General features: G+C 47.4%; 1 protein-coding gene across 10 annotated transcripts in view; it reads left to right on the forward strand.

Annotated features, from left to right (window-relative positions):
* LOC144144961 (protein lev-9-like) overlaps positions 1-18,428 on the forward strand; it is a 300,769-nt gene that overhangs the window by 129,010 nt on the left and 153,331 nt on the right. For 6 of the 10 annotated variants that reach the window (XM_077676523.1, XM_077676464.1, XM_077676468.1 and 3 more), the window contains exons 10-11: positions 8,703-8,882; positions 16,860-16,936. The exons of 2 other annotated variants lie outside the window; for them this stretch is intronic. In XM_077676523.1, coding sequence (XP_077532649.1) covers positions 8,703-8,882; positions 16,860-16,936 — 257 coding nt within the window. The remainder of the gene's footprint in view (positions 1-8,702; positions 8,883-16,859; positions 16,937-18,428) is intronic. 2 more of the 10 variants (XM_077676496.1, XM_077676502.1) reach the window with 1 other exon arrangement.

The following is an 18,428-nucleotide window of genomic DNA, read 5'->3' on the forward strand; positions in this document are numbered from 1 at the left end:
TACACGATGTATTTCTGACCGGATGGTTAATCAGATACTTTGGTTTCGTTTGTTTACTATTTGCGTATTCTAGTATGTCTTGGTGCACTGCGAGCAAATGTAAATTTTATATGTTGAGAGGGACAAACGTTCAAAGCAGGCTATCTTATCAGGCCGCACAGCAAAAAATACTCGTGCTTCATTCATGGTAACTTTACAGAACACGGCCTCTTTTTGCTAAGATAGGCAGGCAGGCAGGTCATAAAAATGGAGCAGTGCGCTGTTTTTTATTGGAGTTCCTAATTTTGTTAAACTTGCCGTGTAAAATTTTCCCATTGGGTGACCAATAATGCGCACTGATATATCTAAGCACCATGGGCGTACATTACACGCCCACAACACTGCTCTCCTGTGATAACTGATCATCGGCTGCTTAAGACAGAGTACCAACCAGGTCTCGCCCCCAAATGTAGCCAAATACGCGTGTGCAACTGAAGGAAGGCTCACTATTTTTGCCAGTGCCACCCATACAAGCGTTCCGAAGCGAAGGAACAGCTTTAAATTACGTGCGAAGGTTTCAAACAGCGTAAATGTTGCTGATCAGACGATGCTTGCTTAAATAGCAACTAAACAGTGCTTCTGCGGTATCGGTTCCATGATACACAAGCTGCCTCCACGTATTCGTTGTTCCGAAGCTGTTGTGCAGTAGGATCAAAACATTTAACCTTTTTGTGTGGTGCTTGTTCAGTCTTGAATAATCCAACTGTTGAAGTCATGTCTTTTTAATACCCTTTGATAACATTGTTGGGTCCCTGCAAGTTCAGTGTATGTGTCTTCTCTTTGGTTTAAATGAAGACTTCGACATCAACACGGCAGCAAGCAGCTGATCATAACTGTGTAGTTTTTATGAGAAAGGAAGAGCCATTGAATATCTTATGTTGCTGGATCCCTTTGTGTAGATAAGCATGGGCGTGTGCTCGATTTTAAGCGAGCATAATTGTGCTCTAAACATCTGTACGAAAGCCTTGCAAAACCTGAAATAGTGGCATCCATTTCGCTACAGGTACCAGCAGTTTCAACGGTGCAAGGAGCAAACCAGCCAGCAACACAAGAAGCTGCACTAGGCATGCAACCAGTTTCCAAGTCAGGAACATTGGATCGATGATCAGCAGCGCAAAACGGGGCATACATGTCGCCAGCCTGTGAAAAACACCACACTTCTACCAAGAACCACCCCCAAAAAAGCAAAAGAGCTTGGGGAGCGGCTGACTGTAGTCTGCGATATGTAAATGGTAGAAACAATTCTCTATATTGAGCCGCACAACAAAGAGAAAAACAATGGGTGAGGAGAGTGCCTCCCAGTGGCGTGGAAGAACTTCTTTGAATCTTGAAATGTTAGGCCTTCAAGATTCAAACTAATTTTCTCGGGTTCTAGAAAATTAGTTGTGCGAGACCATTCATTGTATTTATACATGTGACTTATAGCAGTGGCTTCACTTTGCGATAGCTAGGCACAGCATGATACCAACCCCGCTTAAGTACTAGTAGCATGAAAAGCCATTTAAAAACTTGTGGACGTGCTTATTTAACTGAAAGAATGAAGAGGAAGTATTCTGCGTGGTATTTTAGCCCACTGTGTTCCTGAAGTGGTATTCCCAAAAGGGATCCCGCTAAAGAGGAAGGTGCATGGTGCCAACGGATGTGAGATGGAGCTGGCACATCCTCGCTGCCCATTTAAATCGCCATTTAAGCCAGGTTCGATCGTGCACCTTTCACAAACTGTTTGTATGACGCCGCCGCCTCCTAGGACACCATATACATGAAGGCGGGGCGTAGGGGATCGGCTTTTATAACGTGAATGCCACTTAAAACTGACATGCGTTGTGGCTGCAGTTTTTTGTCTAGGCCCCTGTGATATCTATGCGAATTAGATTGAAAAATGTCAAGGTGGAAAGCTTCCCTCTTCCGTCTTGCACTGGTAGTACGGTTCAAAAGATTCTGATCAATGCGGTACGTAGAAGGCTGGGGTAGCTAGCGTATGACTGTGGCGAGTGCTTTTTAATAGATGAGTGAAACTGCATTCTGCACTTTGCTGATGACACAATAAATTCACACTTTACACTCGCCAACTCTTTCTGTGTCGGCTCAACGTGCCTGTCTCCAGGCGCTGAGCCGTGGTTCTAGTAATGCAAACAGTTGCTACAGCAACACCTGTCACTGGATGGGACAACACTGTGACCAGTGTAAACAAACAGCGAATTCATTTAATAGCAACCATGCCGATGATCGCCTCTTGCATGCATATAGCTTCATCAGTATGCAGCTATGTAAGCCATAGTCTATGGCTCAGAATTCTGGTAGGCCCCCAAGCAATCATTACCACGTCCTGTTTCAAAAGGTAAAGCCATCCTAACGTTGCATATGTGCACCCACGACCAAAGGCTTACGGACCACGAAAACGGCAATTTTGGGTTATTTCTCTGCCGCGCGGCAGCCCAGGGTGCTATTTGCCGTATTTTTCATTACGTCCGGAGCTATACAACATCTCACATGCACTCGCCGGTTTGCCGGGCTGCTACCGGAAGAGAAATAACCTAAATTCGCCATTTTCCATGTCCGTAAACTTTTGATCTGGCTGTACATTTGTACCTCCCTATCTGGTACGACTTAACGAGATCCTACTGCAGTATATTACAGAGTATCCAGTTCACTACATTGCTTTAACCTTTAGCTTCGATCACCATGCGTAAAGCACTGAAAGTATTCCGCAAGTTGGGTGGTTACCGGCGGTCACAGCGATTGCGGGTGCGCCTTGTTCACGGCGGTGAATACACGCAGCTGATTAGCAACGGGAAGGGGCCCTGTTGTGCTCGCGGGGACAGCCTAGCAGACGACAGTTCCACCGGAGGGATCGACTGGTGCATGCGACCTACCCTCGCTTGTTCCGCCGCTTCTACCATGATGAGGTGCTGAACCACCCGCTCGTGCACCCGCACGCAATAATAAAAATCACCGGCTGTACCCGTATACTTACTGCTAATAAAGGATTTTTATTAGTCTTCGGCGATACCTCACCCGTATTGTCATCGCACGCGTCGTCATTAACGGGACTAGGAAGTAAGAGCGAGCTCGTACCGTCTACCTGGTGCGGAATACTAAGTTTGCATCCTTTTTAAATGGCGCATCAGATGAGGGGTTCTAGAGTAGAAGATACAAGGCGATGCCACTGCTTCCCTTATACATTCCATTCCAGCCGTGCGGCATTTGCTCATTGCAGTTGCTGGAATGAGACGCTAACTGCAATTCTGCCCCGAACGAGCCACCGAAGCTTTTCCCTCCGAAACCGAAACTGATGGCGCGAAAAAGTACGAAGCCTAGAACATATAACAAACGTCAAGCCTCAGATTAAGCCAAGTTAGAATATGACGATTCTACGTCACACAATCTGCCCCATGGTGGTTGAACGATTACAGCGCAAGGGTTCGCTCTAGTTATTAGTATGAAACTATCGGCACTAGGTCGCGGCTATCTGGACTAAGGAAGACACCCACTTTTATGGTCAATAAACGTTTTACAATCCAATGTTTTCCATACACAGTGAGCGTCGTTATTTTGCCCTTTCCTACTGCTCTTACCGCGACGTTGAAGCTGTGTCGGTGGACTGGAATGAGCCAGCTGACTGCTGCCATCGGCACGCATTCCCAAGCAGCTGTGCTACACGGAACGCCGCGCCGCACTTTCCTTTCGGTCCACGATTTCGTATCCCACGCTTGGCAGCACTGTCCGGTTTTGACAACTTTCGGGTGTCGTTGCTCTCCCTGCGTAGTTCGTTACGGGGATTTATCTGACGATAATTGTCCTTTACATAGCGCCGTACTTCACTGTGTATGCCTGGCCAGTAAATGTCTTCAGTTATCCTTTCTAATGTCTTCTTCCATCCTGGAATCTCCGCGGTGATAGAATTGTGGAATAAACTCAAGGCACTGCGTTGAAGGATTCTCGGGACAACTAGCACTTTCCGAAATAAACTGAAGAATTTTATGTCACAATCTGACTGAATGCAGCAAATCTATACTCGTGTAGTAGGTTACTGTTTGGAGCCCTGTTGTTTGCCTTCATTGTCTTTGCAACACACACTTATTTGTACGGCGTTTTTTCTCTTTGTTCTTTTTCTGCTGTTTGGATTTTGTTGAGCTGTAAATCATACTTTGTATGCCCCCTTCCCACCCATCACCTTTTTTAATGCCTTCCGGTCTTTATTGTAGAATAAATGAAATGAGACATCGGCCGAAGTTGATCACGCTATGCCTATAAAAGGAAGTGCCCGATTCACTGACTGACTGACTCATTCATCAACGCCCAGCCAAAACCGCTAGAGCTAGAGACTTGAAATTTCGGAAGTACATTTGTGTCATGGAGTAGGGGCTCACTAAGGCGGAATTTTTTAGAAATTCTAGTCCTAAGTGACGAAACGGGACAAATTGTTCTCGTAAATTCGTGGCTATCCCACTCACCCCTTCACATATCAAAGTGCTTTTTGGTGATATGTGTAGCGCTTAAGAATATCTAAAAAGTAGTTTTACGGTCGCTCTCAACAAGACTACGGTGGCGATTCTGCATTTCGGAACAAAATGGGTGTTCTTAAAGATGAGGATTTCTTAAAAAAATGTTTCACTGATTTATTTATCCAAATTGGTTCTTGCTAATAAATGATACGCATACAAATGCAGAAAACCAATTTTAAGGATTTCGCCCTAGGGTGCCGGTAAAAGGGCGAGAAGAAAAGAGCCCATCAAGGCCTAACAGGTGATGTCAACGCCTAGCGAAATCGCTGTTTCAAACGCCTTCACATTTCATGAGCACATTGTGATTATGCTTTACGAGCTCGATATTGCTGAAATTTACAAAAATTACATGAGTGAGAGAGTGAAAAGTGCCGAAACAATTTTTCAGATATAGATTTTTTATCCTAGGCAGTTCAGATATGTCACTGGTTTTGTTGGCGTCGGTACCAAAGCAAGTACCTAAACAATGTTCCAGAAGATTGTGCCATAACACCCACCGAAAATCACGATTTCCGGAAAACTGGGTGTTTTCACACATTCTTTACTGTACAGCACCATGATGTACAGAAATCGTTTTTCTTTGCAAATGCTGCCCATACAGTTGTCCAAAAACAAATTTCACGATTTTGTCCTAGCACGCGTATACGCCTCGAGCTTCGCGATCGCTGCGCCGCCTGCCGCCGTTTCTCCGCGGCGTTGACGGGATTTGCGCTGCGTGGCTGACAGGGGCTCGTGCAGTGTTTTGGTTCTCTTTCGCTTCTTTTCGCCTTTCTGCGCCCAAAAAAAAACTTGTTATTGTGACGTCTTTAAGCAAAGAGTACGTTTAGGCCACTTAAAAAGCAGCTGCGTTTTCGTAGAGTACGCGATCGCCTGCAAGAGCTACCCCGCGGACGCGGTTCTGCGCGCTTCGTCGCCGCTCTTCCGGGCGTCGGCGACGGTAGCAACACATCGCCCCTGTCACCTCCAAAATATCAGACACAAATCAATTCTACTGCCGCCTCGTTTAGACCTGATACTGGCGCAATGAACGGTTGGCTTCATTTTGCAGCGGAGACAACGAATGCGGCTTCGGTTCGAATATATACGTCGCAGAAAAATATGTTTCGGGGATGTGATTATCCAATCCCAGGCAATAACTTATGCCTGTTATAAGAATATAAACCATGCGAAAAGGTAAAGTATATCCCAAGCCTGTGCGTCGTTAAATATGTACCCACACACGCCATACAGCAAGAACCAAGGCAAGTTAGTGAAACCACGGAAAAATAAATGCTGTGCAACTGCGGAATTAAGAAACATAATAGCTCTAACGGAAATGAACAAAAAACAGTGCAGCTTCTGACATGCTAAAGACGTTCGTCGAAACTTAAGCCAGGTAGGGTTGACTAGACTAGGTTGACTAGAATAGGTAGGGTTGAACTATACGCGAAATGCACTGCTATTTCGCGAGACATCGGTGGGGGGGGGAGGGGAGGGGGACGTTGTGTACAAATGCGCAGCGGAATCAAGCAACTGTGTTTTAGTAATCACACACACAAATCTCGCGTTCACTTTCCTTGTTTTTATACTGCAACGAACAGCTAATCGTACGGCGGACTCATTTTTGGAAGTATACAGGGTAGGCTGTTCAACAAGCGATGAAAGGTGTCGTTGGAAGTGGTATGAGATAAGGCCCTCTGATTTCAATTTCTGCTTTATTCTGCACGCTCCCTGTGCCATATGACGATATTTCAAAGAAGCATTTAGTCGCGGACGCGGATTATATTCCAAGCCCGTCTCCGCGCAGCTCGCAGAGAATATATGTAGCCGATGAATGTTTGCGGGCGCTCACCACACAAGACGACTTTGTCGTGTGCTGATCCCCGAGTATAATTATGCATTGTCCATCATGCTTTTGTTGAATATTCCCGAAATTAACACAGACCGGCTTGTTAATGGTGGTCACTGGTGATGAATATCTGATGTATATATATTGGCAAACGTAACTGGCGTGCTGTCAGGTATGAGTGCTCCGCTGAATATGTGAGCGCACAAAACCGATTTAAATCGTAGTGTATAGCCGTAGAATGAACATCTGAGGAACCGGTTGTTGCGGAGAAACTGCTAGTAAATTCAGGTCAGTGTAACTACCATCATACGCCGGTTCCGCGACGCTGGCCTGTGACACACACCTGGCGCTTATACAGACCGAATATACCAAACTAAGACCGCGTCAGAAACATTTACACTCTCGTAAACACGCCCCATTTGCGAACAGTGACTGCTTCACATAAACATGGATTTCAAACGCCCGCCAACGGTAAATCTCAGTCGTGAACGTGCCGCAAAAGCAGCGCCGGCACTGGGGAGCGGGACGCGGACTCCCGCGGCTGCTTTCGAAACGGGCCGCTAGGGGGATTCCAGTGGCGCCCCTACAGGCCGCGCTCGAGGCGTATAAAGAGGCCAGCGCGGTACACTCGTGTGGGCGCGAAATGTAGTTATATTTTCCCGCATTCGCATAGCGCTCGCCATCTGTTGGGGCTTTCAGCAGCGACACGGCTCCCATAGAAGCCCATGTTATCTATACGTATCAAGATAAGTGCCCGATTCACTGACTGACTCACTGATTCATCAACGCCAAGCCAAAGCCGCTGGAGCTAGAGACTTGAAATCTCAGGAGTAGTAGATTTGTGTCATGGCGTAGCGGCTCACTCAGGTAGGATTTTTCGAAATTGTACTCCTATCCGAGGAAAGGAGGAAATGGTGTTTTTTCTGGATTAGTGTTTATCTCGCTCACCCGAAGACATATCCAAGTGCTTCTTGCTGATATCTGTCGCCCTTACCAATATCTAAAAGGTAGGTTTATGGTTTTCCCCTAACCAGCACTATTGGGCGGATTTCTGCATTACAGAACAAAATGGTTGTTCTGAAAGATTCTCTAATAAATGTTTCACTGATTTCTTTATTAAATTAGTTTTTGCTGATACATGTTTCTCATGCAAATGCACCAAATCAAGTTTAAAGACTTCCCCCTGCGACGCCAGTACAGGGGCGAAATTTTTTTTGAAATGACAAGCCTGACGAGCCGCAAAGACCCATCAGGTGATATCGACGCTTAGCCAAACAGCTGGTTAAAACCGCTCCTAATTTCATGACCACCTTGTCATTAAGGTGTAGAAGCTCAATATTGCTTAAATTTTCTAAAAATTGCACCACGGAGAGAATGAAAATGGTGAAAGAATTTTTCACATATTTATTTTTTATCGAAGGCCATTTGAGATCTTCAACTGGTTTTAGATGGTTTAAGTAACTTACTCAGGTATTTAAACACTGTTCTACAACATTTTTTCCATAACACCCACCTAATAGGGACAATCAGGATTTCGGAAAAAAATCAGTGTTTTTCCATATTCCTCAATAACTATACAGCCAGTTGACATATCCGATTAGTTTTTGCTTGCAGATGCTGCCCATACAGTTGTCCAAAAACCTATTTCAGCATATTGCCCTAACACGTTATATAAAGAGTCTTGCGGGGGTTTTTAAGGTACACCTCTCTGGACGTGGAATTCAGTTCAATTTCCCGCGTTCGCTAGCGCTCGCCATCAATTGGGGTTTTCTGCAACCGCGCGCCTTTCGTAGGAGCGCATGTTATTTATCATAAAACAATGACTGATGAGTATGATTCCTACCTACTGAGATAACGCTTAATTTTCATGTGTAAGTAGTCGTTTGGGCGGACCATCTTGGTATAATTTGTTTCGGGAGGGTTCCAACAACGAGTTCTAGGCGTTTCCCATTACCACACGCCTCCAGTAGGACTCCATGTAATGACAGCAAACGGGACTTCTATTTCTGTACAACTTCACGGGGAAGTAAAGCTGAACAATTGTTCTACCAATTAGTGTCATTAGTAAAGTGGCCCACCCGGGCATCACCGGGTACAACCCCTAGTCTTCTACGAAGAATACCCCCGAGTGCCTCGTATCATCTCTTGTTCCGCCCAAGGGTTGTCGTTGATTGAATGAATTATTTCTTCATTATTATATTGCGCCAGCCTATGATTGAAACCGTGACTTTATTTGTGAACATCAGCCCGCTTACACCACATTTAACAAGGGTATTGAGACGATGGCGCCTGAACGGGCTACAAACCTTCCTCCGCTGCCCTCTTTGCAGATGACTGTAGGTTTAACGAGCTACCTTTCGTCGAGCACGGCAAGCCGCGTGAGGGACAGAGTGTCTCCAGCGGTTCTTTTGCCCAGTACTACTGCGAAAGTGCCTTCACTCTAATGGACCGTGGGAGACTGCAGTGCCATTTGGGGAGCTGGATAGGTTTTCCACCAACATGTGTTCAAGGTAAGCTTTAAAATTCACCGTTGAAGTAATAATCACAGGCGTACTTATTTTTGGACAAGCCACTGAAACTGGCCGGAACTAATACATTTACAGGGTTTACAAAACATCAGCGAGTGCCTTTGGGTCTAGCTATGATACCCGTTGGCTCAGCCCCGGCGGCAACCCCTTATGACTGAGTACTGACACAGGGATGCCAACGCAACCAAGAAACCTAAGATCGCTATGCTTATATGGCGACCAAATTGATACACTCCCACGGCGGGATGGGTACGAATGCAATCAACGCGTATGTTCCCGCTTCTTGTGGGCATGATGAGGGTGACCTATATCCAACTTGCTCATTTCTTTAAAAAACAATGTACCCGACTTTCACACTTCATGGGTACAAAAGCAATGCATGCAATATATGTTCGCCCTTCTAGTGAGTAATCATCACCCATATACAAGTTACTCATTTCCTAAAAAACGATGTACCCGACTTTCATATATAAAGAAATCCTCATCCCACACCTTTTATATGAACTTCAAACCCAACAAGAAAAAAATAACCCGAAAATGACCCCCGACATAAGACGTGAATAAAATGAATGATTGATCATTCTAGCAAGGAAGCCAAAATGACCTGTTGTGGGAAAAGGGAGAAGTGTCCGTGGCTTTTCTCGCTAAAGATGCACCCGGGGGCCACAAAATTTGTCACCACTCACACAAAACGAAACAAGAACAACAATAATAATAATAATGATAAAATTATAAAAAAATATCAGTGCCCATCCACTCTGTGAAAACGGATGACCTGCGACGCTGCACGGCCTCCACGGAGTCACGAAACAAAACGTTTTGTTGTAATTTACGACTGAGCACACTTCCTTGCCAATTACCTGAATGAAATTTGGAAAGGCCTGAGGTTTATCCTCGCGGACAAACGTCGTAGGCATTTTACTGTTTGTGTAACACGCCAACTCAATCAACTTTACCACTGAGGACACCGGACCGGTCCAATTGGGCTGTGTGACGGCCACGTTTCAGTAAGGGCATGATACATCTAGCTGTGCGTCCCGCCCTTCTCTCCCTCCACTCCCAACCCGTGCACGCATATACCGGCAACCCGTCATGAGCGGGTGCTTACAAGTGAAAGACACTGTAGAACATGGCGCTCTGAAAGCCGTTTAAGCTGGACAAGTGATATTGGCCCACGATGGCGTTACAAGCGGGCCAGTTGCTGGGAATCCGGGAGGATTTCCTGCTACTCGACCAGCTGGAACTTGAGGCGGCAACGGTGGCGGCAGAGTCTTCCCGCTGTTTTCGCGCAAATTCACGCTTCTGTTCGGGCTGACGCTCGTGCACTTTCCGCTCTTCTTCCTCCAAGAGAACGATATATGTCCGTCCCATAGCGAGTTAACACCTCGAAGGCCTCGACCTTTATTCTAGCGGACACACATGTGGGTGTCCGTTTCGCTGCCCAGTAGTAGGCATCTTATTGTCTGTGCAACACATCAACCGAGACCCAAATCGCTCGATTGCGGAGGAGAGCTGGCAGGGCGCATTGAGCAATGCGACCCCCACGTTTAAATCTTCCACCACCACAACCGGTATGTCATCGGTAGCGTCATTACGCACTGCTGTGCGTGCATGCCCCCTCCCTTCACCCCAACCGGTGCGCGCCTATTCCGCCAACTGGGGACGAGCGCAGAATTAAGCATGGAATACACCGGCAAAGGGAGAGAGAAATACTTTATATGATATTATTCTTCCGCCAGAAGAACTATGGTCAGCTGCTCGAAAAGGGCCACCGACGCGACAATGTCGCTCAGAATGGCTTTCAAGCTAAAGAATAATTATGTGCTTACGCTGGTGCTCCAACGGGCCAAGTTGCCTTCAATCGCCAGGGACCATAGAATTTCTTAGTAAGCATATACTAGAGAGGAAACTGCACCTGGGAATCCATGTCGTCGTGGGGGGTCATGGGAAGACCCGTGCTTCTAGTTTAGGCTTGACAATTCTTAAGCGGTTTTTTTTATTTGCTTTCTTCACTATGCATTAGAACATCTATAAGCTACGAAGTATCCGAAATCTGTGGTAGCCGTGAGCCGTGGCAACAGCGTGTTTGGTGAAAGAGCAGGCAGTGCATGATCGTACCTAATGTTGGTCATGCCGGAGCTAAAGGAATGCATGACTGAGCGGGTAATATGCCGTCGCGAAAATTGTAGCTGACGAAAAAACAAAAAACAACCGTACTTCGACGTAGACAAGATACGACAGATACGGGCCCCTGTATCCGTCCTATCTTGTGTTCGTCCACGACTGCGTGACGCCACGTTTTCTTTTTTCTTCAAGTATGAAGTAACTCGCTCAGCAATAAGTTTTGTTAAACTGTAGCTGACGGTCGGTGCACCAGTTCACTATAAAGGCGACGTTTTCTTAGGTATGCGAAAGAACATTTCCAAGCTCGTTAAACGACTTATTATCTGAAGTAATGGTAAAATAATAAAATAAGAGTTTCGAATGCGTTTCCCCCAAAATAGCTTGTGCTGCGGAATAGTAGGCACAACCGTACCGAAAAAAAAGCGTTACGTCCTTTTTTCTTAGCTTTAAAGCAGCGTGTTTTGTTTTCCACTTATGTAATAACACACCACTTTTTGCATTTTTGTGGCGCTGAGTTGGAATATACGGCCACGAAAAGGTGTCTATCCAAGCCAATGACGAAACTAAGGCGGGCGAATGGTATAATGGAGGCCCATGACGACACAGGTGGCCTTGATATGAGCCGCATAGACGCTAGCGCCAGATTCCTCTCTAGTGTATATCGTAAGAAACTCTATGGCAGAGACCCGCAGCTAGTGGGCGAGGTGGAATTTGAGGCGGCAACGGCCGCGGCGGTGGCAGTGGCTTTCGGGCGTTTTTAAAACCATTCGCACTGCTGTTGATTTTGCGCAATCATCTGACAACGGCACTACGGTCACTGTCAGCAGACTGCGCAACTTGTGAAAGAGGCATCGGTGGTGGCGAGGTGAATAACCGTTGTGAGAACCGCTGTGAAAGAGGGGTCGGCGGTGGCGAGGAGCAGCCCTTGAGCGGCGCCGAGTAAATCGTCTTCACCGGAATAAAAACTGGGGGGAGGGGGGGAAGGGGGGGGGGGGGTAAGACATATACTGCTTCGCAGTGAAAATTTCTGCATGGGAGGTCCCCTATGCAGTCCCACGTGAGCTGGTGAATCAGGGGAAACCGGTTGCTATCTTGCTACAGCACGAGCGAGTGCAGCTTGAGCGCTAACAATGCAACCAGTGAGCGTTCGCGGAGGCGTTTCCGCATGGAACAGGACAGTTAGTAAAGTTTATTTTGGCCAGATATATTGTTATGTTGTATAAATGTGATATAGCACACAGGACAGTTTACGCAGTAATATATTAGCTGGAGTTCGCGTGTGTGCGTATATTCTTGCAACATTCTCGACGTGAGGTACCCTGTGAAAGGAACAAAGCGGTAAACAAGTTCTATTTTACTATTTTATCCCGGGCTTCAGTAACGTAGCCAGGGGGAGGGCGGTGCCAGAACACTCTCAAAAATTTGATGAGCACCGCATTCCTCCCTCTGTCTCCTCCACATTTCGGCCTTTCTTTCGTCCACGCCATTCGCACTCCGTATTCGTATATTATACACAAAAATAAAATATGAAACTATGATCATACCCCTCAGTGCTTTCTTGGCCGTCGGACTCGCATGCGCCTGACGAAAACTCGAACGCGCTCTCCGCCAATACACTGCCAAACGATAGCACTGCACCCTCGCCACTCGGGGAGCGTGGTTCGGAACTAAGCTCGACGATAGGCATTAACAAACCACCCCTCGGGACGCCTATCTCTAGTTCGGGCTCCAGAAAATGCGCTGCGGGCTCGCCCTGAACAACTGTGTCCCTCAGCTCCGGTTCTGGATCGCACAAACTGTTAAGTGGAGCACAGCCTACCGGCGATACACACTTATTTGGAGCAAGACTTCCCACGAAGGGTTCAACCTGAACGGGACACGGTTTCGGTACCCAGACCACTACCGCAGGATTCACCGTAAGAGCGGCCTGCTCCTTCTCCCTCGCGATCCGCTGATTTAGATCGCGTGTCGCCTGCGCAATCTTGAGCTCGAGCTGCTCGATCGCCGCGAGGGTTGTAGCCATTCGCTTCTCTATCTCATCAGGCGACAGGACCCCCGCCATTGCGAAGGCTACACGCTAACTCTACTCCCCTAAAACTACCCCGAGTTACGCGTACCGCGACTCCCCTGTAATAACATCGGACAGCAGTGGTCGCGTCAAAGAAAAGGGCAAAGGGGGACTCACTCTGCCGCCGCTGTCCGCACTCAGTTTGGTGGGGAGGCCGCTACGCCGCTCTCGACGCTCTCGTTCAATGGGGCACTCCAACGCCCGCCGTCGCCGGATCCGGGTGCTGCCTCAGATAATGCAGCTCTCTCCCGGTCCGAAGCCGCCGCGCTGGTGTGGAGCGTCTGCTCCCTGGGGCCTCTCGCCAAGATGTCGCCCCAGCTTCCGAACTTCAGCTCGTACTCTCTAACTCTCGCTGGCGTCGACGCCGGGTGCTGCCTCACGAATTGCAGCTCTCTCCCGTTCTCGATCGAGGTCGTACTCGCCGCTGCAGCCTGGAGCTTCTGCTCCCCGGGGTCTCTCACCAAGATGTCACCCCGGACCCTTGCTTGGTGTCGCCGCTGCAGCCTGGAGCGTCTGCTCCCTGGAGCCTCTCACGAAGATGTCGCTCCAGCCTTGGAGTAGCCTCCACGTCGTCCGCCGGAAGCCATGTCGACCGATCCTGGTCACGGCACCAGTTAACTTTCAAAGTGGGATCGGTCGCCCGCCGTCGATGATCGAAGCGATGATCCGATGAAACGACGATTGCTGGCTCGTTGGCCGACGGCACATAGCCGACGATGGTCTACTCCAAGCAAACTCAAAATGTACAATATGTACACTTTATTTACACTACGTTTTACAACTCATGGCTCGTGATCGCAAGCAAGAGGTCGAGCAGGGCCCGCGTCGAGCGGGGCTCGCCGCTCCTCTTCTGTCCCTCAATCTATTCTCTGTCTCTTCAAAACATCAACTCCTCGGTTTTACCACTAAAACCCCGCCCACAAACGGGAAGTCACAACTTGAGAGCGAGGATGGCTCATTCATTAGCCCACAGTAGGCCACTGACTGGCCACCGTGACAAACAAAGCTAGGTGAGTTCAAAATAGTCACGTGACCCACCTCTCTCACTCTTATACCGAAACCCAAAGTTATTCCGCAAAACACAAATATAACAGAAATGAAAACCAAGCACTAGAAGCAGACCTAACGACAGGAAAAGCAGACCTACCCTGGCAAGCCTATGTTTGTGCTCCGCGCCACCAAAATTCCTTTCCTTTGTAGACACGTGGAGCGCCTAACAAGCCGGGTCGCCTATACCTATTGAGGCATCCCAGTCGTCGAGTCGTCAGGCTCAGACGTGTGACGAATGGCAACTTCGCCCTGTAACTTTGAGCAGTGCAACTGTCATGGGCTGAACGTCTGGTGACCAAGATTTGACCCCTTGACCGACTTTCAGCTCCCGCCCGGTTCGGGGATTGTCGTGGCGGTAATCGCGGTAGTTAAAATATCAACCGTCCCCCTCCGCCGGCTTCTCAGACGAACGCAAGGAAATCTTCCCTTGGAAAGCTGACATCGCTTTCAGCTATTATGGAGTGGCCGATGCGTTTGTATGCGTCGTCTCCGAGCACGCTCGTCGGGTGGACACAAAAGCGCGGCGAATAACAAAGAAGCCGCCGCGGTTTCACCTTACGCCCCACGCGCGTAACTCAGCTAGGCCGGCGGGGAGACAAACACAATACAGGTAAACAAGCTAACCCCAGCGGAAGATATCTAGTTGCCGGGCGGTTTAAATTAATAAGTGAGGGGCCCGAACTTAACAGATGTGTTCAAAATGGCCCAGAAAGGCTCCAGCACGTCCGAAATGAAAGCAAGCACAAAAAGAACAGAACTCCTGCTCGTGCTGTTCAAGGCAGAGCAAGAAACAAAAGATAAAGGAAAGCATGTGAGCTGTCCCAAGAGAAGACGCGCGAGCACTGCGGAGGCGGGAAAATTGAATTGCGTTGAACAAACCTCGGTTCAATTGATCAAGAGCGGAGAAAGACGGGGGGGGGGGGGGGGGGTTGAGCGAGAGGGGTGCAAGGAAAGAGCGGAGAATGGCTATGCAGCCCCTCTGGCTAATAACTGCTCCGCACCTGACAGCTTTCACAGTGAGTGGAACTGCTATAACTTCTTTCGTCAGGTAGACAAAACGCAGCGGGAGAGGGGTGGGAAGATCATATACATCTTGGCTAATCTTGAAAGCAAGATCGACGCTGAGATGATCGAGGCGTTTGCTAGGCTTGTACCTGAAGTGAAAGAACGCTTTTTCTCTGAAAAAGAATCTGTAGGAATTCAGCGAATTCTCTTGTGGTGCGTAGCATTCGTATGCCGCTTGTCTAGAGTGAGTTCTTTACAGAGAGATTTGGGTATAAGTAGCCAAACGCGTTGGGTTATGTTATTGTTTTTAAGTTCCCTTTTATTTTTTCCCGAATGATGTAAATGTATACCATTATAGCACTGAAGTGCCTATACTGCGCCAATTATGTATTTTTATGCACATGCAAGGCGTAGGGCAGGGTTCGTCCATTTTCGCTATTTTTTATTCGCATTTCGAAGGTTCCCTTGCGCGCTTTTGTTGTGTAATTTCAGTTTTTGGAGGATATGTATAAGATGCATAGTTCTGGTTTTGTCCGTTCATTTTTGTAAAATTTTTATTTTTCTATTTTTCTGATTTTTTGTTTCTCGAAAAAATTTCTCGTCGATTTTTTTCAATTTACGCTATTATAACTATGAATGGGTTACTTTCGCTAGTTATGCATTTTTGTTGAAATGCCGGGTGTTACACAGTTTGCTCATTTTCGCTATTTTTTATTCACGTTGCTAACGTTCTTTTGCGGCCTTTTTTGTGTAATCTTCTGTTTCTGAAGATTTACAAGAGGCATATTTTCGATTTTGTCAGTTCATTTTTGTAAAACTTTTGTTTCTCATTTTTCTTATCTTTTGGTTTTTCAAAGTTCTGCTCGAGCCATTTTCTTAATTTACGCTATTATAACGATTAAATGTGTTACTTCCGACAAATATGCATGTTTAGGTGAGTTCAGTGCATTACATGGTCCTGGCTGTGGGGTACTCGGCAAAGAATACTACGCATTAAAATGTCTAATATCTGCGCGATGAGCCAACTCCCACTGGACAACAGGGATTAGCCCTGGATTTATCTAGCGCTCCATGTACCGACCCTCAAATATGTTGTCTGTCATTTCCTGCTTGTCGTGCGGTCGGTTCAACCGAGCTGGCAAGCATGGCGCGGTGGCTGCATTTGGGGTTTTTCAGTTCAAGGGTCTGTACAGTGCGGTTGAACTAAGAACTGCTGTTCCACAACCACAAAACAAATCGAACTCCCGGACGGCTGAGCGATCTCGTAGAGGCGTCGCCTCCGGCTCAAGGTTGCGACATCCGTTCCAATGTGTTCCGCATGTTTTAGACAGGGTATTCAAACGTTCTTTTTTTACTTTTAGCCGCGGAGCACACTCCAGGCGCCTTCTGGTGAATCTTCCGAACGCTGAGTGACGTCCCCGCGATACCGCAAAGTCGATTGCAGCTTTAAACGCCGCGCACTAATTTGCTAGAAGGGTAAGGTAGCATGTGTATAGCAGCAAACACCACATCCCCTCTACCTCTTGTGTTTGCGCGTGTCTAAGGGTTCTTGCGAGAGGGTTTGCATTTAAGCACCACTACGCTTTACCAACCATTTCAAGTAGCAAGACCAGGGTTGTGAAGGGCTGACCTCTTCTGTTTCATTACAGAAACATCTACCTCTCTTGGTCTTTCTGAACCTGTAATGCTTGCTTGTGCTTACCTTTTTGCAGCGGACTGCACCGTACCTGAAACCACTAAATCCGCTGTAATGCGGAAAACGTCTTCATGGCTGTCAGGGACAAGAGAGGTAAGATTGCATTCTGTTCACTGCGTCTACTATGGCCGTGTGTATATACAGTGCTTAAAAGCAGAGCGTGCTATGACCTTGCTTGTTCTAATCGGCGTGCCTTTTCTTCTGGCTGTAAAGCTAAACGTGGACGTCCTGGCTGTACTCTATCGAAAAGCTACTTTGCAGGGTTTTCAGTGTAATGCCAGGATATAAGACACGGAATATTGAAGTTGTTGCGCACAGAGGAAAGTGTGTTCAAATGAGTTGTGGAAAACGACAGCGCTCTTGGAGGCTTTTGTCGGGGCGCCCAAGGGACCCAGGGAGACAAATTCATTTCGAGGCAAGTCAGTGAGTGAAAGTCACTCACGAGGGACGCGCAGGGGCCGGATTAAGGATGTAAAGTGAAAAGATCCTGGTGAGAAAAGCCTGGTGTGAAAGTATCAGTTCCTCAATGCACAGATAAGGGTGGTACAGACCCCAGCTAAACTAACTTTGTGATGCCCCTCTCGGGAGCGAAGCGCTCAAGGGCAGCGAGGAAAATAAGGCTGTTTAGTGTCGCGGGGGTTATCTCGTTTGGATTGGGTAAGACGTTCAGCAGCCTCAAAAAGCAAAGCACTGCCCTGGGAATTATCGTAGAAATTTTTCTTTCTGATGTTCATCTTCTCAGCCCGTCGCTTCAGCGAACAGCGCCACCCGTGGCGAACCGTTCGTCAGTGGAATGCCGGTGTCGGTCAGCGCAGCGTTGTTGTGCATGGCTTTCTTTCGTTCTGCTGCGGTGCGGCTTGCAAAGCCTACATAACCACAAGGACTTTTTTCAAATCGGTAAATCTCGAGCGCGGAGGTGACCTTTACGAGGCATGCCGTGTGTGTGATTTACGCCCATACTCAGTATGGGCGTAAATCACAGACGACGCTCAAATAGCAGACGACGCTCAATGCGCCAAGCTGGAAGTCAAGCTGGAAGTGAAAGTCCATTTCTTCGTGTAATATCTTCATGCGTGCATGCAGTTTGGCATATTGAGGAGTATACTGCACCTAAATGCTCCCACAAATCCGGTATGTGCAACCGATCCAGGAATGCTGCGGCGCTGGCCTTTGGCAGTTGATGACGAAACGGTGTCGTGCACAAGCGAAAGACAAAGTTGGGGGGTGCCTTCTAAGATTTAACCCAAAAAAGAAATTGTGACGGACGAGGTTCCAGTAACTTCATTAACTACGGTTGAAAAGTGTTTAATTTCAGAGAAATGAGTTTGCTACAGTAATCCGGAATCGTTTACAGAATAAATACCACATGATAGTAGAACGTCATTGCTTGTCGTGGAAAAGCATTGCTTTACAAGAATCGCAATGGTTGCTGGCTAGTTGGTTAATGGTTTTTCAAAAACCAATTCTTGCGTGGGTGAAGGATGCGAGACAGGAGAGTGCCGAAAATCTGTACTCAGCTTCACAACTGAATGTTGCGGTCGATTTACAAGCTGCCACCTACGCTTGAAAAATCATGTACTCCTCC

This window comes from Haemaphysalis longicornis, unplaced genomic scaffold (genome assembly GCF_048455015.1).
Source record: "Haemaphysalis longicornis isolate Haplotype H1 unplaced genomic scaffold, Haemaphysalis longicornis Haplotype H1 scaffold_1, whole genome shotgun sequence".
NCBI lineage: Eukaryota > Metazoa > Arthropoda > Arachnida > Ixodida > Ixodidae > Haemaphysalis > Haemaphysalis longicornis.